This window comes from Gorilla gorilla, chromosome 1 (assembly GCF_029281585.2).
Source record: "Gorilla gorilla gorilla isolate KB3781 chromosome 1, NHGRI_mGorGor1-v2.1_pri, whole genome shotgun sequence".
NCBI classification, from domain to species: domain Eukaryota; kingdom Metazoa; phylum Chordata; class Mammalia; order Primates; family Hominidae; genus Gorilla; species Gorilla gorilla.
In genome coordinates this window covers 73,855,666-73,874,437 of record NC_073224.2, presented here as the reverse complement: position 1 = coordinate 73,874,437, position 18,772 = coordinate 73,855,666, and the positions used below count along the sequence as shown (strand labels likewise).

Below are 18,772 nucleotides of genomic sequence, written 5' to 3'. Positions count from 1 at the left end.
AGGCCGGCACAGCCAAAGCAAGACTAAGCGGAAAGAACAAATCTAGAGGCATCATATTACCTGACTCAAACTATACTACAAGGCTATAGTTATCAAAACAGCATGGTACTGGTATAAAAAAAAGGCATGTAGACCAATGGAACAGAATACCCAGAAATAAAGCCAAATATTTACAGCCAACTGATCTTTGACAAAGCAAACAAAAACATAAAGTGGGGAAAGGATACTGCATTCAACAAATGGTGCTGAGATAATTGGCAAGCCACATGTAGAAGAATGAAACTGGATCCTCATCTCTCACCTTATATAAAAATCAACTCAAGATGGATCAAAGACTTAAATCTAAGACCTGAGACCATAAAAATTCTAAAAGATAACATCGGAAAAACTCTTCTAGATATTGGCTTAGGCAAAGAGTTCATGACCAAGAACCCAAAAACAAACGCAACAAAAACAAAAATAGATGGGACCTAATTAAACTAAAAAACTTCTGTACAGCAGAAGAAATAATCAGCTTAGTAAACAGACAGTCCACAGAGTGGGAGAAAATATTTGCAAACTATGCATCCAACAAAGGTCTAATATCCAGAACTCAAATCAGCAAGAAAAAAAATCAAAAAGTGGGCTAAGGACATGAATAGACAATTCTCAAAAGAAGTTATACAGGCCGGGTACAGTGGCTCATGTCTGTAATCCCAGCACTTTGGGAGGGTGAGGTGGGTGGATCGCCTGAGGTCAGGAGTTCAAGACCGGCCTGGCCAACATGGTGAAACCCCATCTCTACTAAAAATACAAAAACTAGCTAGGTGTGGTTGTTGCGCACCTATTATCCCAGCTACTCGGGGGACTGAGGCAGGAGAATGGCTTGAATGTGGGAGGCGGAGGTTGCAGTGAGCCGAGATCGCACCACTGCACTCCAGCCTGGGCAATAGAGTGAGACTCCATCTCAAAAATAAAAATAATAAAATAATAAAAATTTTAAAATTAAAAAGATATACAAATGGCCAAGAAACATATGAAAAATGCTCAACATCACTAATTATCAGGGAAATGCAAATTAAGACCACAGTGAGATACCACCTTACTCCTACATGAATGGCCATAATTTAAAAATAAAAAAAACAATGGATATTTGTATGGATGTGGTGAAAAGGGAACACTTTTACACTGCTGGTGGGAATGTAAACTAGTACAACTACTATGGAAAACAGTATAGAGATTCCTTAACTAAAAGTAGATCTACCATTTGATCTAGCAATCCCACTACTGGGTAGTTCCCCAGAGGAAAATACATCATTATATGTAAAAGACACTTGCACACGTATGTTTATTGCAGCACAATTCACAACTACAGAAATACAGGACCAGCCTAAATGCCCATCAACCAAGTGGATAAAGAAAATGTAGTATATACATACTATGGAATACTACTCAGCCATAAAAAGGAATGAAATAATTGCATTTTCAGCAGCCTGGGTGGAATTGGAGAACATTATTCTATGTAAAGTAACTCAGGGATGGAAAAACCAAATATTGTATGTTCTCACTTATAAGTGGGAGCTAAGCTATGAGGACGCAAAGGCATAAGAGTGATATAGTGGACTTTGGGGACCTGGGAAAAGGGTAAGAGGGAGTGAGGGATAAAAGACTACACATTGGATACAATGTACACTGCTCAGGTGTTGGGTGCACCAAAATCTCAGAAACCATAACTAAAGAACTTATTCATGTAACCAAACACCACCTGCTCCCCAAAAACGATTGAAATAAAATTTTTAAAAAAGATAACTAAAAGTGTATAATTGTAACAAAAAGAAAGAATAAATGCTTGAGGTGATGGGTGCCCCATTTATTGTGTGTGGTTATTACTCATTGCATGCCTGTATCAAATTATCTCATGTACCTCATAACTATATACACCTACTATGTATACACAAAATTAAAGATTAAAAAAATAAATTTTAAGACATAGAAAAAACATGTAAAAAGAATCTTTACTTCCTGGGAACTGACTAGAGTTGCCAAATGCCTCAATTGGCCCAGGACTATCTGTTTTCCTAAGACAGAAGAAGTGCTAAAACTGGGAAAGTCCTGGGCAAACTGGGATGAATTGGTCACCCTAGGATTTATCTTAAATGGAAGCACTTTTAGGAATTTTCAAACTTTGAAATTCCATATTTCTTTCATACCTAGAAATAAATTTAAGATAAAGGTAACAAAGCAGTTGGCTATATAATCAAATGTTTAATGTTTCTCATCTTAACAGGCATAACTGTAAAACATTTTTCATGCTAACATGTAAAAAATAACCAATAAATACATTATTTTACAGTTTTAAATTTTTGTTAATATAATACATTATATGTACATTATAATATATATCTATTATATAATAAATAATCTCACATCTCAAGTTTTTTTTTTTTTTTTTTTTTTTTGAGACAGAGTCTCACTCTGTCACCAGGCTGGAGTGCAATGGCACCATCTCGGCTCACTGCAATCTCCATCTCTCCCAGGTTCAAGCAATTCTCCTGCCTCAGCCTCCCAAGTAGCTGGGATTATAGGCACACGCCACCATACCCAGCTAATTTTTGTATTTTTAATAGAGACGGGGTTTCACCATGTTGGCCAGGATAGTCTTGATCTCTTGACCTGGTGATCTGCCCACCTCAGCCTCCAAAAGTGCTGGGATTAGAGGCGTGAGCCACCGCGCCAGGCCAAGAATCTTATTTTTTTAAATATATGTATTTAAATATATATAATATATAAGAATATATACATATTTAAATATTTAAGAATATGTACATATTTAAATATTTAAGAATAAGTATATATATTACACTATATATTATTTATATATTTAACTATATAGTTTATAGATTATATTATCTAGTATATAATCATACATAGTTCTTATATATGATTATTAACTTTTAACATATAAAATATATATTTTAAAAGTTAAGAATCATATGTATATAATTATATATATAAAGTTAAGAATCTTGAGATGTGAGATTACCCTGGATCATCCAGGCAGGGTCAATCTAATCATATGAGTCCTTAAAAGTGGAAGAGGGAGGTAGAAGAAGGAGTCAGGGAGATGAGACAAAAGAATAGACAAGAGACTCAGAGGAGAGACACTTGATCCACTGTTGCTGGCTTTGAAAATGGATGGAGGCCATGAGCCAAGGAATGCAATCAGCCACCAGAAACTCAGCTGTCAACCATCAGGGAAACAGGGAACTGAATCCTACAACTACAAGGAACTGAATTCTGTCAACATCCAAATGAACAAGGAAACAGATCCTTCCCTAGAGCATCCAAAAAGGAATGCAGGCCTGTCAACACTTTGATTTTGGCCCACTGAGACCCACGTCAGATTCTTGACCTACAGAACTGTAAGATTATAAATCTGTGTTAAACCACTAAGTTTGTGGTGACTTATTATGACTGCAATGGAAAACTAACACAATATATAAATTCAGTCTTTCATTTATAAGGTATAGGGGGAAAAGTAGGGGTGGAAAGGTAGAAGAGGAAAAAATTAATTTTATGAAATATCAAAATTCTTAGAAAATCTTAAAAATGCTTTATGCACGTTTTAGAATCATGAAACGAAAAAACAGCATCACTATATTCTGTAGTTGGCCTGGGAAAAGACAAATAGGTTAGAAACCAGTGGCAGCTACAGAAGGGAGGTAGATGGCCAGAGTAAGAAGTTTGTTTACACAAGGCTACTGCTTTTATTGTATAACTTCAAAGATATTACTTTGCCCATTACCTATTCTTTCTGAAGCCAAAAACTGAGAAAGGTAGGGGAAGAGGATGGAAAAGGAAAATCCCCACCCTTAACACTCACTACGTTCATTATAGAAAGATGTTTCTTGTTAAGGCCCCCAAGGACAATCCTGGAATTATTTTAACAAGACTTTGTGTAGACAGACTATGTATAATCAAAATCTATGGAACTGCCTATAGGTTTTCTTCTTTTAAAAAAGTGCTGTTGGGCCGGGCGCGGTGGCTCACACCTGTAATCCCAGCACTTTGGGAGGCCGAGACTGGCGGATCACGAGGTCAGGAGATCGAGACCATCCTGGCTAACACGGTGAAACCCAGTCTCTACTAAAAATACAAAAAAAAAAAAAAACAAAAACAAAAAAAAAACAATTAGCCGGGCGTGCTGGCAGGCGCCTGTAGTCCCAACTACTCGGGAGGCTGAGGCAGGAGAATGGCGTGAACCCGGGAGGCGGAGCTTGCAGTGAGCTGAGGTCGCGCCACTGCACTCCAGGCTGAGCGATAGAGCCAGACTCCATCTCACAAAAAAAAAATGAAATAAAATATCAACTCTCAGCCTCAAGAGATTGTTTATGGCAATTCAGCGTAACCTTTGTTAGGTTACAGATAACATGAAGTAAAAGTCAAAAGTTTAAGTATTTAAGCCTGACTGCTTAAATTTCTTTTTATATTCTTAAGTCAACATAAGCTCTGCTTTGGGAAAAGACTATTCGTTGTTTCTTAGAAAATCAACTCTCTATTTTAGAGGCCACATGACCATCCAATGTAAAGATTATATTTCTCATTTGCAGCTAAGCGTAGCCACATAATAACATTCTAGGTAGAAGCATGAAAGTCAAAATAATGTGTGCAACTTTGAAGAAAGGTTCTTTCCCTTCTGCTTGGCTGAAAACCAGGCATGAAAGCTTGATTACCAATTGCTATCTTGGATTGTATGGTGATTTTTCATGGAAATCTTACAGTCGTGAAACAATATAGAAGAAACCTGAATTTCTGACAACGCAAAACACCTACCTACCTACATACCTACCTACCAGCCCTACGCTGAGTTCCCACAAGGAACATCTATTAGCCCTATTCTCTGCAAGTCTTGACTATGAGGGAGAAATACATTTCTGTATTGTTTACCTCTCTTATTTTGGATTTCCTTGTTTCTTGCTGTTGAATCTATCCTTTTTTTTTCTTTTTTTCACTTTTTTCTTCTAAAATGTATACCTACAAGAATGAGCTTAAAGAACCTATCTTAATATATGACATATTATCTTATTCTGGTTACTGTGAATTAGCGATAAATTTTGTCTCTTGTCTATATGGAACACCTAATGCTTTTTATTGGAGGAGTATTAGAAAACAATATTTAAAACCATATTTGTTTCTGGATTAAATAGTGATGACTGTACTATATACTAAAAATATACTAATATCATTGAATTGTACACTTTGTAATGTGTGAATTTTATGGCATGTGAATTATATCTTAATAAAGCTGTTATTTTAAAAATATGTAAAATGAATCATTCAGTGAAAGCATGATATTTAAATATTTTTTAATTAAGCTTTGAATTGAAACTACCATTTCAGTGGGATATGAGAATCATGTATTAAACAAATTTGTGAAATACAAAACTTTAACATCACTTCAGACGCTTTAACTTGTGACTATTCTGATATCCCCCTTGACGTTTGCTTCTATCTTATTATTATTCATTTCCAGATTCAGATTTTGCATTACTTTGAAGAGCATTTTATCATCTTTTTTATCTCCTGAAGAAGCCCTTTTGTTGAGAGCTTCTTCTGCTATGATAAAAAACTGTTCCGTTGGTTGAAGAATGCTTACTCCATAGCCTTTGTTGCTATAAATATGATTATTAGTCATCTTCAATTTGGGTGCTGGAAGAACCTATTAAATTATTTGAGGAAATTAGTTTTTCAATGATTTTATTTAAAAAATGAAGTAATGAACATATAAAAATTAGCTTAGACTTTATTCTTGGATTAACAGATTTTTTAAAACAACCAAGACTCTCAATTTTGAACAAGTGTTAAGTACTGTTTTCATGACACCAACTAACGTAATATTAACTACAAAAATATTTAATAAGAATTTTTTTTTTTGAGATGGAGTCTTGCTTTGTTGCCCAGGCTGGAGTGCAATGACACAGTCTTGGCTCACTGCAACCTCCGCCTCCCGGTTCAAGTCATTCTCCTGCCTCAGCCACTCAAGTAGCTGGGACTACAAGGCGCGTGCCACCACACCCGGCTAATTTTTGTATTTTTAGTAGAGATGGGGTTTCAATATTTTGGCCAGGCTGGTCTCAAGCTCCTGACCTCGTGATCCACCCGCCTTGGCTTCCCAAAGCGCTGGAATTACACGCATGAGCCACCGTGCCCAGCCAATAACAAAATATTAAATGAGCCAGGTGCAGTGGCTCATGCCCTGTAATCCCAGCTCTTAAGAAGGCAGAGGCAGAAGGATAGCTTGAGCCCAGGAGTTCGAGACCTGCCTGGGCAACATAGCAAGACCCTATTCTCCACAAAAAGAAAAAGAAAAAAAATAAGTGTAAGAAAATATTTAATGAAGTTTTCAATTTACTTTTATCAGTTATTGATAAAAACAACTAATTCTGTATGGGAATACAACCCATGAAGCCGATCTCTTATAACATAATAAACATGAAAATAAGTAATTTCAAATAATATGTGATTTGGAGAAAATAAGGTAATGTGATAGCATGACTGGGTGGGGAGAGGTTACCACTTGAGTGCTCTTTACATTAAAGGCTTCTTTGAAGAGGGACAACCACATTCAGATAGTAATAAGATCTATAGAAAGAGTGTTTCAGGTCAGGCGTGGTGGCTCACACCTGTAATCCCAGCACTTTGGGAGGCAGAGGTGGGCGGATCACCTGAGGTCAGTAGTTCGAGACCAGCCTGACCAACATGGAGAAACCCCGTCTCTACTAAAAATACAAAATTAGCTGGGCGTGGTGGCGCTTGCCTGTAATCCCAGCTACCTAGAAGGCTGAGGCAGGAAAATCGCTTGAACCTGGGAGGCAGACATTGCGGTGAGCTGAGATCGCGCCATTACACTCCAGCCTCGGCAACAAGAGCAAAACTCCATCTCAAAAAAGAAAAAAAAGAGTGCTTCAGGTGAAGGTAACAGCCAGAACAAGGTTAATAATTTCTGGGAATACAAACAAAGCCAGTGTGGCTCGAATATAATGTATAAGAGGAAGATTGGAAGGAGATTACGTTGGAGAAAGCAGGGGCCAGATCTTGCCAGATTTTATAAACCATGTTTATCAAATTTTAACGTATGTATATATCATCTGGGGAGCTTGTTAAAGACCACATTTTGTTTAATAGGTCTGGCGTGAGGCTCAAAATTCTCCACTTCTAACAAACTACCAGGTGATGCCAATGCTGCTGGTCCATGGCTCACACTTTGAGTATCAGGAATATGATTCTTAAAGTGTGAGTTAAACCAGCAGTATCAGCATCACCTAGAAAATTACTAAAACAAATTCTCAGGCTTTACCCTAGGCCTACTGAATCAAAAAGCAGCGTGGGCCTCTGCAAGAATGATTCTGATGCATGCTAACATTCAAGGACCACTGAAAAATTGAAAAATATTTAAGAACAGAAAAAATGTTTTAAGATAAATCAAAGATTTTAAAACTGCTCCTATTTACCATTTGTACCTTCTTTTCTTTTCTTTTCTTTTTTCTTTCTTTTCTTTTTTTTTTTGAGACAGAGTCTCAATCTGTCACCCAGGCTGGAGGGCAGTGGTGCACTGCAACCTCCACCTCTCGAGTTCAAGTGATTCTCCTGCCTCAGCCTACTGAATAGCTGGGACTACAGGCATGTGCCACCACAGTTGGCTAATTTTTTTGTATTTTTAGTAGAGATGGGGTTTCACCATGTTAGCCAGGATGGTCTCGATCTTTTGACCTCGTGATCTGCTCACCTCGGCCTCCCAAAGTGCTGGGATTACAGGTGTGAGCCACTGTGCCTGGCCTTGTACCTTATTTTCAACCAATTATCTGACTTAGTGTCCAGAATCATACAGAGAGTGGGAGGCTACTAGTAATATATAATACAATTCCTTCCCTTAGATAATTTGTAATCTATTTGAGGAGACAAAATGTACATTCATAAAACAAAGAGTTAGAATGTTCTAGAAAAAACTTCACTAACATAAAAGTTCATTAACTACACAAGCCTAGAGAGGGACTTAGAAAGACAAGATTTATAGAAGCAGAAAGGATGGAAGACATTTCACCTAGAAATTATTGCTATTAATGTTTTAATTGGTTAGCTTAAATCATTTAACACAACTTTGAAAGTAAGACTTCAAATGCTTCTTAATATATTATTATTCTTAATTTGCTTTACTTTGTAATTTGAAATACCAAAATGTATTACAGATCTGATCAAAGAAAACTCTAAAATGTCTTTAAGAGAAAAATCTATCCCATTTCTCATATTCAAGGTTATTTGCAAAGAGTTTAAGTACAAATTATTAAATTATAAGGCTAAACTTATTTCCCAGCAGCCATCATTTAACCATATTTTATTACTTGTACTATTCTTTTCCAAATCAATGATAATATTTAGACTGCCTTTTAAGACTAAAACTAATATTTTAGTACTTATAATTACTTGCAATTCTTATAACAATGCTACATCAAGAAATAAGAGAATACCTTCATATTAACTCCACCTAAGGTGCTTTTTGAACTGTCACTGGTTCTGAGGTTATTACAGTGATGAATTTCATTTCTTTCCAAAATAGCTATGCTTCCAGGATACAGTTCAACACCAGCACCCTGTAAATTAAAAGCAAATAAAACTATCTACAAAATATATACACAAACCTCTCTCCAAAATCTTTAGACTTGAAAATCGTAATTCTGTATTACCACTATAAACATTGAGTTACATGCAAATACGTGATCATGCATGCAACTGTTAATTGTAAAGATAATATTTAAAAATATTGAAAATTTAAATATCTGTTAGAGAATCATTAGACTTAGAAGGTTGAGGTCATATAATCCATTATCTTACTCTTCCACCCAAATGATTCTCTAGAAAGGAGTCCACTCTTTAAGCAATTGTTTCAATAGTTATAAAAATTTATATCTACTGTAAATCCCACTTAATGCCACTAAAGTATATTTCCTCATTTAGTGGAAATTTTAAAAATTCTTTAAAAAGATGCTCTTATTTTTCTACTTCCTTTAATCCTTTTTCTCATTCAATTCTCCAGTCCTTCAATGATCTTTGTGATTGTTATCTAAAGACTCAAGCTCTTAATTTTTAATTATTTATTTATTTATTGTTAAAGACAAGGTCTTTCTGTGTTGCCCAGGCTGGTCTCAAACTTCAGCTCAAGTGATCCTCCCGTCTCAGCTCCTAAAGTGCTGGGATTACAGGAGTGAACCACTGTGCTTGGCCTCAAGTTTTTTATGTCCTGATTATTCAGAAGCTGTTAGAACTAATCACAACACCTAACAGCAACATCTGATAACTTACATGTCTTATTTCTTTAAACTATCAAATGACTGACTCATGATTTATGTTATAGCCACTCTTTTCCAGATTTTAAAGTCACCCTTATAAAACAAAGCTAAATATTCTTTTCTTTGGACCTAGCATTTCATTTTTCCTAAATGTACTATGACACTCCAGTACTCATTTTGTTGATGTCTACCAGTTACTAAGTTTAATTAGAATTCCACTAAAAGATGAAGAAATTGCTACCCTTTATTTGTATATTAAGATCACTCAAAGCTGTTATCTATAGTCATATAAGGCCATACTTTTTAAAGAATGAAATACCTGGGCACCAGTTATTTCACTGTCTGTAATTGTCAAAGCAGCCCCTGTAAGAACACACACTCCTGTTCCTTCACATTTTAATACGCAGTTTTCTAGAGTCATGTGACCAGACTCCACCACCACGATACCATCAACCGTCCCTTGTTGTATCAAAGATAGATGCATTAGTTTCACATTGTCAGCTTTGGACACCACAAAACTGTCACGAGAAGGTTCGGAAGTAATCATAATTTCCTCTCTCTTTCCAACTCCTGATTCATAGGGATAAAAATACATTAAATCAGTAATCTCCCATTTTAAGGCCCTTTATTGTCATTCAACAATACTGCTGTTACTAAAGTTTTTCCCTGTGTGCGTATGTGTGTGTGTGCGCGTGCGCATTTTTAGAGATGGTTCTCGCTATGTTGCCCAGGCTAGTCTCGAACTCCTGGGCTCAAGTGATCCTCCTGCCTCACCTCCTGAGTAAGCTGGGACTACAGGTGCATAGCACAGTGCCCAGCTTCACATATTTTTAACAAATAATATATAGTACATACATAACTATAGTGTAATCTTTTTCTTTTTTTTGAGACAGTCTTGCTCTTTCACCCAGGCCGGAGTGCAGTGGCTTGATTATGGCTCACTGCAACCTGGCCTCAAGTGATTGTCCCACCTCAGCCTCCCAAGTAACTGGGACTACAGGTGTGTGCCACCACATCCAGCTAACTTTTGAATTTTTTGTAGAGATGGGGTTTCACTATGTTGCCCAGACTGCTCTCAAACTCCAGGACTCTAGCAATCCACCTGCCTCAGCCTTCCAAAGTGCTGGGATTACAGGCGTGAGGCACCATAACCAGCTTTTGTTGTTGTTGTTGTTGTTGGTTAGACAATGAGAATACTCTTACTTCAACGTCAAAAAGAGAGAAAGTTTCTAAATATGTTCAGGACCTAAAATAAATTTAGTAAATTCTGCTTTTCTACTTCTGTTTTGGTGAGTTAGCATGTGATATTAGCCTTTTTGAGAAAATGATGAGCATATTTTAACATAGCTTTACATCTGGGTTTTCCTTAGTAAAGTGATGTGAAAAGCAGTAAAGATAGATAAGAAAAAAGTGCTTTGGGTAAAAAATATAAATGGAGCTATAGAAAATATGAAGAACATGTCTTAATTATAAAATGAACATAAAGGATTTTTGTAAAACATAAATTCTATTGTAATTTCCAATAATTCCATTAAGCATGTTTAGAATACACAATTTGTCCAGTATACATTGCTGTAAAAAAACTACAAAGGATGCCCTGCTAACCCTTTATAATGATGTCATCTGTCAACAAAGCAAGATTTGCAGCTTGATATTCTCCTGGAAAAATTATTACTGTATCTCCACTATAACAATTATCCAAAGCCAAATCCAAATCATCATGCTGTTGGAGAAGTGTGTCTGAAGATAAATCCTTTATCTAAAAAGAAATAAAACACTTGCACTTTCAATAATAGGTTAAACTGAAACATGTCATTTTAATCAGTTACTTACTGGACAAGTACTTTTCCCAAAAGACTTATCATTTATTAAAGACTAGCATTTATTAAATGCTCAAAGTATCAGTTCATCGATTAATTTTGAAATAAAATTTTTCTTTACAATCATTCATCATTTTATAACTATTAAATACTGGGTATTAGCTATGTGCCATATTTTGACCTTTACATATTACCTCCTTAAGCCTTGCAACAGTTCCTTGACGTATTATTATTATTATTTTGAGACGGAGTTTCGCTCTGTCGCCCAGGCTGGAGGGCAATGCTGCGATCTCAGCTCTGTCGCCCAGGCTGGAGGGCAATGGTGCGATCTCGGCTCACTGCAACCCCTGCCTCCCGGATTCAAGCGATTCTCCTGCCTCAGCCTCCTGAGTAGCTGGGATTACAGGCACACACCACCACGTCTGGCTAATTTTTTGTATTTTTAGTAGAGACGGGGTTTCTCCATGTTGGCCAGGCTGCTCTTAAACTCCTGACCGAGGAGGGGGTAATCCGCCCACCTCGACCTCCCAAACTGCTGGGATTACAGGCATAAGCCACCACGCCCGGCAACGTAAGTATTATTACCCCCGCTATAAGGTTAAGGAAATTGAAGCTTGGCAAGATTAAATGAATTGTCAAAATTAGTAGTGAAGCCAAGCTTTAGATACAGTTCAATATGACACCAGATCTCATGCTTTTCCCTACGTATCATTTTGTTTTCTTTAACTCAAAATGACCCTCCAGTTTTAGTAAATGAACAAAATTCTTTTTTTTTTTTTTTTTTCCGAGGTCGAATTTCACTCTTGTCACCCAGGTTGGTGTGCAATGGCACGATCTCGGCTCACTGCAACCTCTGCCTCCCAGGTTCAACCAATTCTCCCACCTCAGCCTCCCGAGTAGTTGGGATTACAGGCGTATGCCACCACACCCAACTAACTTTTGTATTTTTAGTAGAGACAGGGTTTCGCCATGTTAGCCAGATTGGTCTTGAACTCCTGACCTCAGGTGATCCACCTGCCTCGGCCTCCCAAAGTGCATGAGCCACCGTGCCCGGCCCCCAAATAAACAAAATTATACTTACCAAAGATTCTAAAATATGCATTGGGAGTAGAAAAGAGGAGATAAATTTGTTATTAGTGTCGTAAAGACTGGAGGGCTTTATTTATTTATTTTGAGACAGGGTCTCATTCTCTCGCCCAGGCTGGAGTGCAGTGGCACGATCATGGCTCACTGCAGCCTAAACCTTCCAGGCTCAAGTGATCCTCCCACCTCAGCCTCCTGAGTAGCTGGGACTAGAGGCACACATTGCCATGCCTGGGTAATTTTTGTATTTTTTGTAGAGGTGGGGTTTCTCTATATTACCCAGGCTGGTCTCAAACTCCTCAGCTCAAGTGATCACCCACCTCAGCCTCCCAGAGTGCTGGGATTACAGGTAGGAGCCATCATGCCCAGCAGTGTGAAGGACTTTTAATATAAAATATAAATCCTGGCCGGGCACAGTGACTCACACCTGTAATCCCAGCACTTTGGGAGGCCAAGGTGGGTGGATCACTTGAGGTCAGGAGTTCAAGACCAGCCTGACCAACATGGTGAAACCCCGTCTCTACTAAAAATATAAAAATTAGCCAGGCATGGTGGTACATGCCTGTAATCCCAGCTACTAGGGAGGTGGAGGCAGGAGAATCGCTTGAACCCGGGAGGCGGAGTCTGCAGTAAGCGGAGATGGTGCCATTGCACTCCAGCCTGGGCAACAAGAGCGAAACTGTCTCAAAAAAAAAAAAAAAAAAAAAAGGAAATAAACAATAAATCCAAATATAAAATTTGGAAATATATTCTGAAAAAATGCCTATCATTCTTTGATCCCAATGAGAATGGTATTATCATGCATATATCTTTCTTCTTCTTCTTCTTCTTCTTCTTATTATTATTATTATTATTACTATTTTGAGATGGAGTCTTGCTCTGTCGCCCAGGCTGGAGTGCAGTGGCACAGTCTTGGCTCACTGCAACCTCCCGGGTTCAAGTGATTCTCCTGCCTCAGCCTCCCGAGTAGCTGGGACTATAGGTGTGTGCCACTGCACCTGGCTAATTTTTGTATTTTTAGTGGAGATGGGGTTTCACCATGTTGGCCAGGCTGGTCTCGAACTCCTGACCTCAAGTGATCCACCCGCCTTGGTATCCCAAAGTGCTGGGATTACAGGCGTGAGCCACTGCACCCAGCCTTTTTTTATTATAAAAGTGATACTTGTTATAAAAACATGGAAAAGAAAGCATAACAAAAATTGAAAAATTAACTTGTAAATTCTTAACTAAAGAAACCCTTCATTTATATAGATATTTCCTTCTAGTATATTTCCCATGCATATATTCATTTATTCATATGCCAATCAATCATACCATATATTGTATATACTTTTGAATTCTGATTTTGTCATTATATCACCTTCCCCATGTCTTTAAATAATTTTTCAAAGCCTTTTTTTTAATGATTAAAGTTTCAACTTATTTTAGATACGGGGGTGCATGTGCAGGGTTTACTATGTTCGTTTATTGCATCCAGGTATTGAGCATAGTACCCAATAGGTAGTTTTTCAACAGACATCCCCTCCCTTCTTCCTCCTGCACCAGTAGTTAGCAGTGTCTATTGTTCTCATGTTTGTGTCCATGTGTGCTTAGTATTTAGCTCCTGCTTGTAAGTGAGAACATGCAGTATTTGGTTTTCTGTTCCTGCATTAATTCACTTAGGATAATGGCCTTCAGGTGCATCCATGCCACTGCAAAGGACGTGATTTCATTCTTTTTATGGCTGCATAGTATTCCATGGTGTACATGTACCACATTTACATTATTCAATCCACCATCAATGGGCACCTCGGTTGATTCCCTGTCTTTGCTATTATGAATAGCACATCAAAGCCTAACTTTTAACAATTACATACTAATGTATCAAACAGATATATTACAACTCATGTTATGAATTTCTCACTCTTATTTGGATGGTTTATGAGTTTTCAACATTATGAAAATACTATAACAGATCCTTATGTATATCTCTAGTTATTTCTTTAGGAAACATTACTAGACAGGAAATTGCTGAATCAAAAGGTATAAGCATTTTAAGCCTCTTGGATATACTTTGCCAAATTCCTCTCCAGAAAAGCTTAATCAATTAAAACTTGGGTTAAGAATGCTCGTTTTGTTATAAACAAAACAACATGGGATTTTTAAAAAATTTGTACAATATTTGCCATTTTAACGGACAAAATTCCTCCTCACCTCATTTTCATTTCCATTTATTTGATAAGTGAGAGTGAACACTTTTTCCAGATATATGTAAAATTCCTATAAACCTTACTAAATCAGCAACCTACAAACTCATTTGTGCAGGTATTACATACATTGGAAGCAGATAGCACAAGACTACCTCTGTAAATAAATAATTTGTAAGAACTCTGAAACCCTCCTCACTTATATTTTTTTTATCCACTGAAATAAGAAACACAGGAGAGAGAAAAAAGTGTGATAGAGGACGACAATGAGTTTAATTTTGGTGCCAATAAATTTGAAGTGCCAGTGGAGTCACTAGATAGAGGTATCCAGCAGACTATGGATATAAGGGTCTAGAATATAGGACCTGACTAGACATAATGTCATAGAATTATTTACTTATATGATAATTTGAGCACAGGAATGGATGAAATTAGCTACAAGAATGTGTAAAGAGGGAAAGATAGCAACCTAGAACAGAACACTGAGGAATATTTAACAAACTGGCGGAAACACAAGATCTCACAAAGAATATTGAAAAGTAGGCAAAGAGGTGGTAGAAAAAAATCAGGAGACTAGGATGTCATGGAAGGAGGAAGTACAGTTGACCCTTGAACAACATGGGTTTGAACTGCATAGACCCACTTATACACAGATTTTTTTCAACCAAACACAAATCAAAATACAGTATTTGCAGGATGAAAATCTGAGTATATGGAGAGCAGACTTTGAATTTTGTATATATGGGTTCTGCAGGGCTGACAGCAGGACTTGAGTACACACGGATTTGGATACATGCCAAGTGTCTTTGGACTAAGCTCTGTGTATACTGAGGGACAAATGTAGTTGGTAGTGTCAAATGCTGCTCAAAGATTAACAAGATGGTAATCTCTGAGTTGTACCTACTGCTATTGGCCAGAGGGAGATTCTACATGACCACAACAGCATTTTCAGTGATATTCTAGAGACAGAAGCCGGATCACAGTGAGTAGAGGAATAAATACGAAGAAGTGGAAATAAATGCAGATAAATACTTCAAGTAGTTTTTCTCTGCAAGGTAAGAAACAGAGATGTGGTGTTTAGGGTAGATATTGTTTTGCTATTTAAAATAGAACAGAATTGAACATATCTCACTGCATTCAGGAAGGAGAGAGTAGAGAGGAGAGGTTAAAGACACAAGGAAGAGATGACAGCACAGAAATGGTGAAGTAATGGCTCTTCCACTGAAGCAAACATTAAGTTGGCAAAAACTATGGAATCAACTTTTGGGAGCTCTAGAACCTAAATCAAACACAGCAACAAAGGAAATGCTTAATGAAGTGGCTGCTAAAATTCAGTAAACAAGTGTGGCATTTTTTTGCTTACCCACCTACCATCCCCCAATCCCCTGCTCTGCAGCAGCAATGGAAATGGCAGCCCACATTCCTGGTGTAGCTTGCTGGTGCCAGCAGGCCACCAGGTGGTAGGGTGCAATATAGGCTTTGTTCTCAAAATACTATGGTTGTAAATTCTGACCTATCTGGTAGTTCTCTGACAGACTGGCAAAGAAAGATGATATTTTTTTTCACCCCTCAGGTTGGAGTGGCTTTCCCTTTGCCCCATAGATGCCTAGCGCAAAGAACACAGAAAGAGACAAGCAAGATTCCTCAAACGAGGGGCTGAGGAGAAAGATTTTTGGAGGAATAAGGGCTTGAAAGGAATCAGGGCTTCCCATATACCAGGAAATCAGTAGTGAAATGCACATGCACTGCAGGGCTAGACGTATGCTCAGAAGGTACCCAAGAAGAACCTAGGCTTGCACCTTTGGCTGCTCTTTGGGCCTTGTGCAAACAGGAAGCAAAAGCTAATACAAAGTTTTAGGCAGCCTGGCTTAGCTTTGAAGGAGTGCCTCAGCTCAGAGACAATCTGCAAACACTGGGAGAATTTTTGTTTTTGTTTTTTTCTAGTTATTTATCTATTTTTTTGTTGTTGTGTTTTTTTTTTTGAGATGGATCCAGGCTCTGTCGCCCAGGCTGGAGTGCAGTGGGACAATCTTGGCTCACTGCAACTTCTTCCTCCCGGGTTCAAGCGATTCTCCTGCCTCAGCCTCCCAACTAGCTGGGATTACAGGTATGCACCACTATGCCCAGCTAATTTCTGTATTTTTAGTAGAGGTGGGGTTTCACCATGTTGGCCAGGCTGGCCTCAAACTCTTGGCCTCAAGTGATCTGCCTGCCTCAGCCACCCAAAGTGCTGGGATTACAGGTGTAAGCCACTGCACCTGGCCTTGTTTTTTCTTTTTAGCTGAGCCATTTAAGGAAATCTCTGTTAGATCACTCACTATGTACTGAGATAACACAACAAAGACTTCAAGTGCCACACAGAAAAGGAATACAGCCTTTGCAAATTAGTTTAGAAAAGTCATTAAACAAACATACAGCTGCAGTCATAAACAACCGAAACAAACCCTGGGGAGGAGTAGAATCCAATTTCCAGAGTTACCATATTATAATATCTAAAATGTCCAGTTTTCAACAAAAAAATTGCAAGGCATACAAAAAAAATAAGATACCATGACCCATTCACAGGAAAAATAAATTGACAGAAACTATCCCTGAGGAAGCCCAGATAAGACTTTGGACTTACTAGACAAAGACTTTAACTCTACTGTTTTAAATGTGCACAAAGAGCTAAAGGAAACAATAAAGAACTAGAAGCAACCAGGAGAACAATGTCTGAACAAATGAAGAATATCAATAAAAATATAAACAAAATAGAAATTCTGTAGTTGAAAAGTGTGATAGCTGAAGTGAAAAATTCACTAGAGGGGTTCAACAGCAGATTTGAGCAAGCAGAAAAAATAATCAGCAATCTTGATGAAAGCACAATAGAAATTATCCAGCCTGAGACCAGAAAGAAAAGAACTATAGAAAAAATGAACAGCATCAAAGGGACCAGTGGGATATTATGAAGCATATAAATATACTTATTAGGAAGTGTCAGAAGAAGAGGAAAGAGAGAAAAGGGTGTGTTGTTACTTTGTATGTATATATGGGTTTTCATTCACACCTCCTGACTCATAACTTCCACGGTCCTTATTACAGCTTTTTGTTATAATGTTGGGTGCTTTAGGCCTCATGAAACAGAATCTCTCTAACCTTCTCTTGCTCTCCTTTCACCTGCCCCAGGGCAGGACTCTAATATTCTTGTGCTTTTCTGATTGTGTGTCATAAGACCCTCATTCCAAACCAGATTCCGCCAGGCACGGTGGCTCACGCCTGTACTCCCAACTCTTAGGGAGGCAGAGGTGGGAGCATAGCTTGAGCCCAGGAGTTTGAGACCTGCCTGGGCAATATAGCAAGACGCTGTTATCCACAAAAAAGAAAAAAAGAGACAAAACATAAATAAATAAACTGGGTTCCACCCCATAACTTGAGGCCAATCATGTTTTAACACAGTTGTCCAAAGAAACCCAAGAGGACTGGGTTCAGAGAGCCTTCAGAAAGCTGACCTCATAACATTTCCTGGAGGATGATATACCTGGAGGAGGGCATGGGAGCTCTGTGTACTTTCCCTGATACCTTCCCCTACACATCTTTTCATCTGTATCCTTTGTAATATCGATTTTTTTTTTTTTTGAGACACAGTCTCACTCTGTCACCCAGGCGGCAGTGCAGTGGCGCAATCTCGGTTCATTGCAACCTCTGCCTCCTGGGTTCAAGTGATTCTCCTGCCTCAGCCTCCCAAGTAGCTGAGATTACAGGTGTGCGCCACCACACCCAGCAAATTTTTGTATTTTTAGTAGAGACGGGTTTTTGCCATGTTGGCCAGGCTGGTCTCAAACTCCTGACCTCAAGTGATCCACCTGCCTCGGCCTCTCAAAGTGCTGGGATTACAGGCATGAGCCACTGTCCTTGACTGTAATATCCTTTATAATAAACTGGTAAACATAGGCCAGGCACTGTGGCTCATGCCTGTAATCCCAGCACTTTGGGAGGCTGAGGTGGGTGGATCACAAGGTCAGGAGTTCAAGACCAGACTGACCAATATGGTGAAACCCCTTCTCTACTAAAAATACAAAAATTAGCTGGGTGTGGTGGTGTGCGCCTGTAATCCCAGCAACTCAGGAGGCTGAGGCAGGAGAATCGCTTGAACCCAGGAGGTGCAGGTTACAGTGAGCTGAGATCGCACCACTGCACTCCAGCCTGGGTGACATAGCAAGACTCCATCCTGCCTGCCTGGGTGACATAGCAAGACTCCATCTCAAAAAATTAATTAATTAATTAAATTAACTTGTAAACATAAACGTTTCTCTGAGTTCTGTGAGCTGCTCTAGTAAATTAATTAAACCCAAAAAAGGAGTTGTGAGAACCCCAACTTGAA

At 38.3% G+C, this 18,772-nt stretch overlaps 1 protein-coding gene across 1 annotated transcript in view; it reads right to left on the bottom strand.

Moving 5' to 3' along the window:
• Positions 1-5,328: 5,328 nt before the first annotated feature.
• Positions 5,329-18,772, bottom strand: part of SHCBP1L (SHC binding and spindle associated 1 like) — a 54,116-nt gene continuing 40,672 nt past the window's right edge. The window contains 4 exon segments of the mRNA XM_004028018.5: positions 5,329-5,698; positions 8,505-8,627; positions 9,643-9,893; positions 10,929-11,082. Coding sequence (XP_004028067.4) covers positions 5,447-5,698; positions 8,505-8,627; positions 9,643-9,893; positions 10,929-11,082 — 780 coding nt within the window. The 3' untranslated portion in view covers positions 5,329-5,446.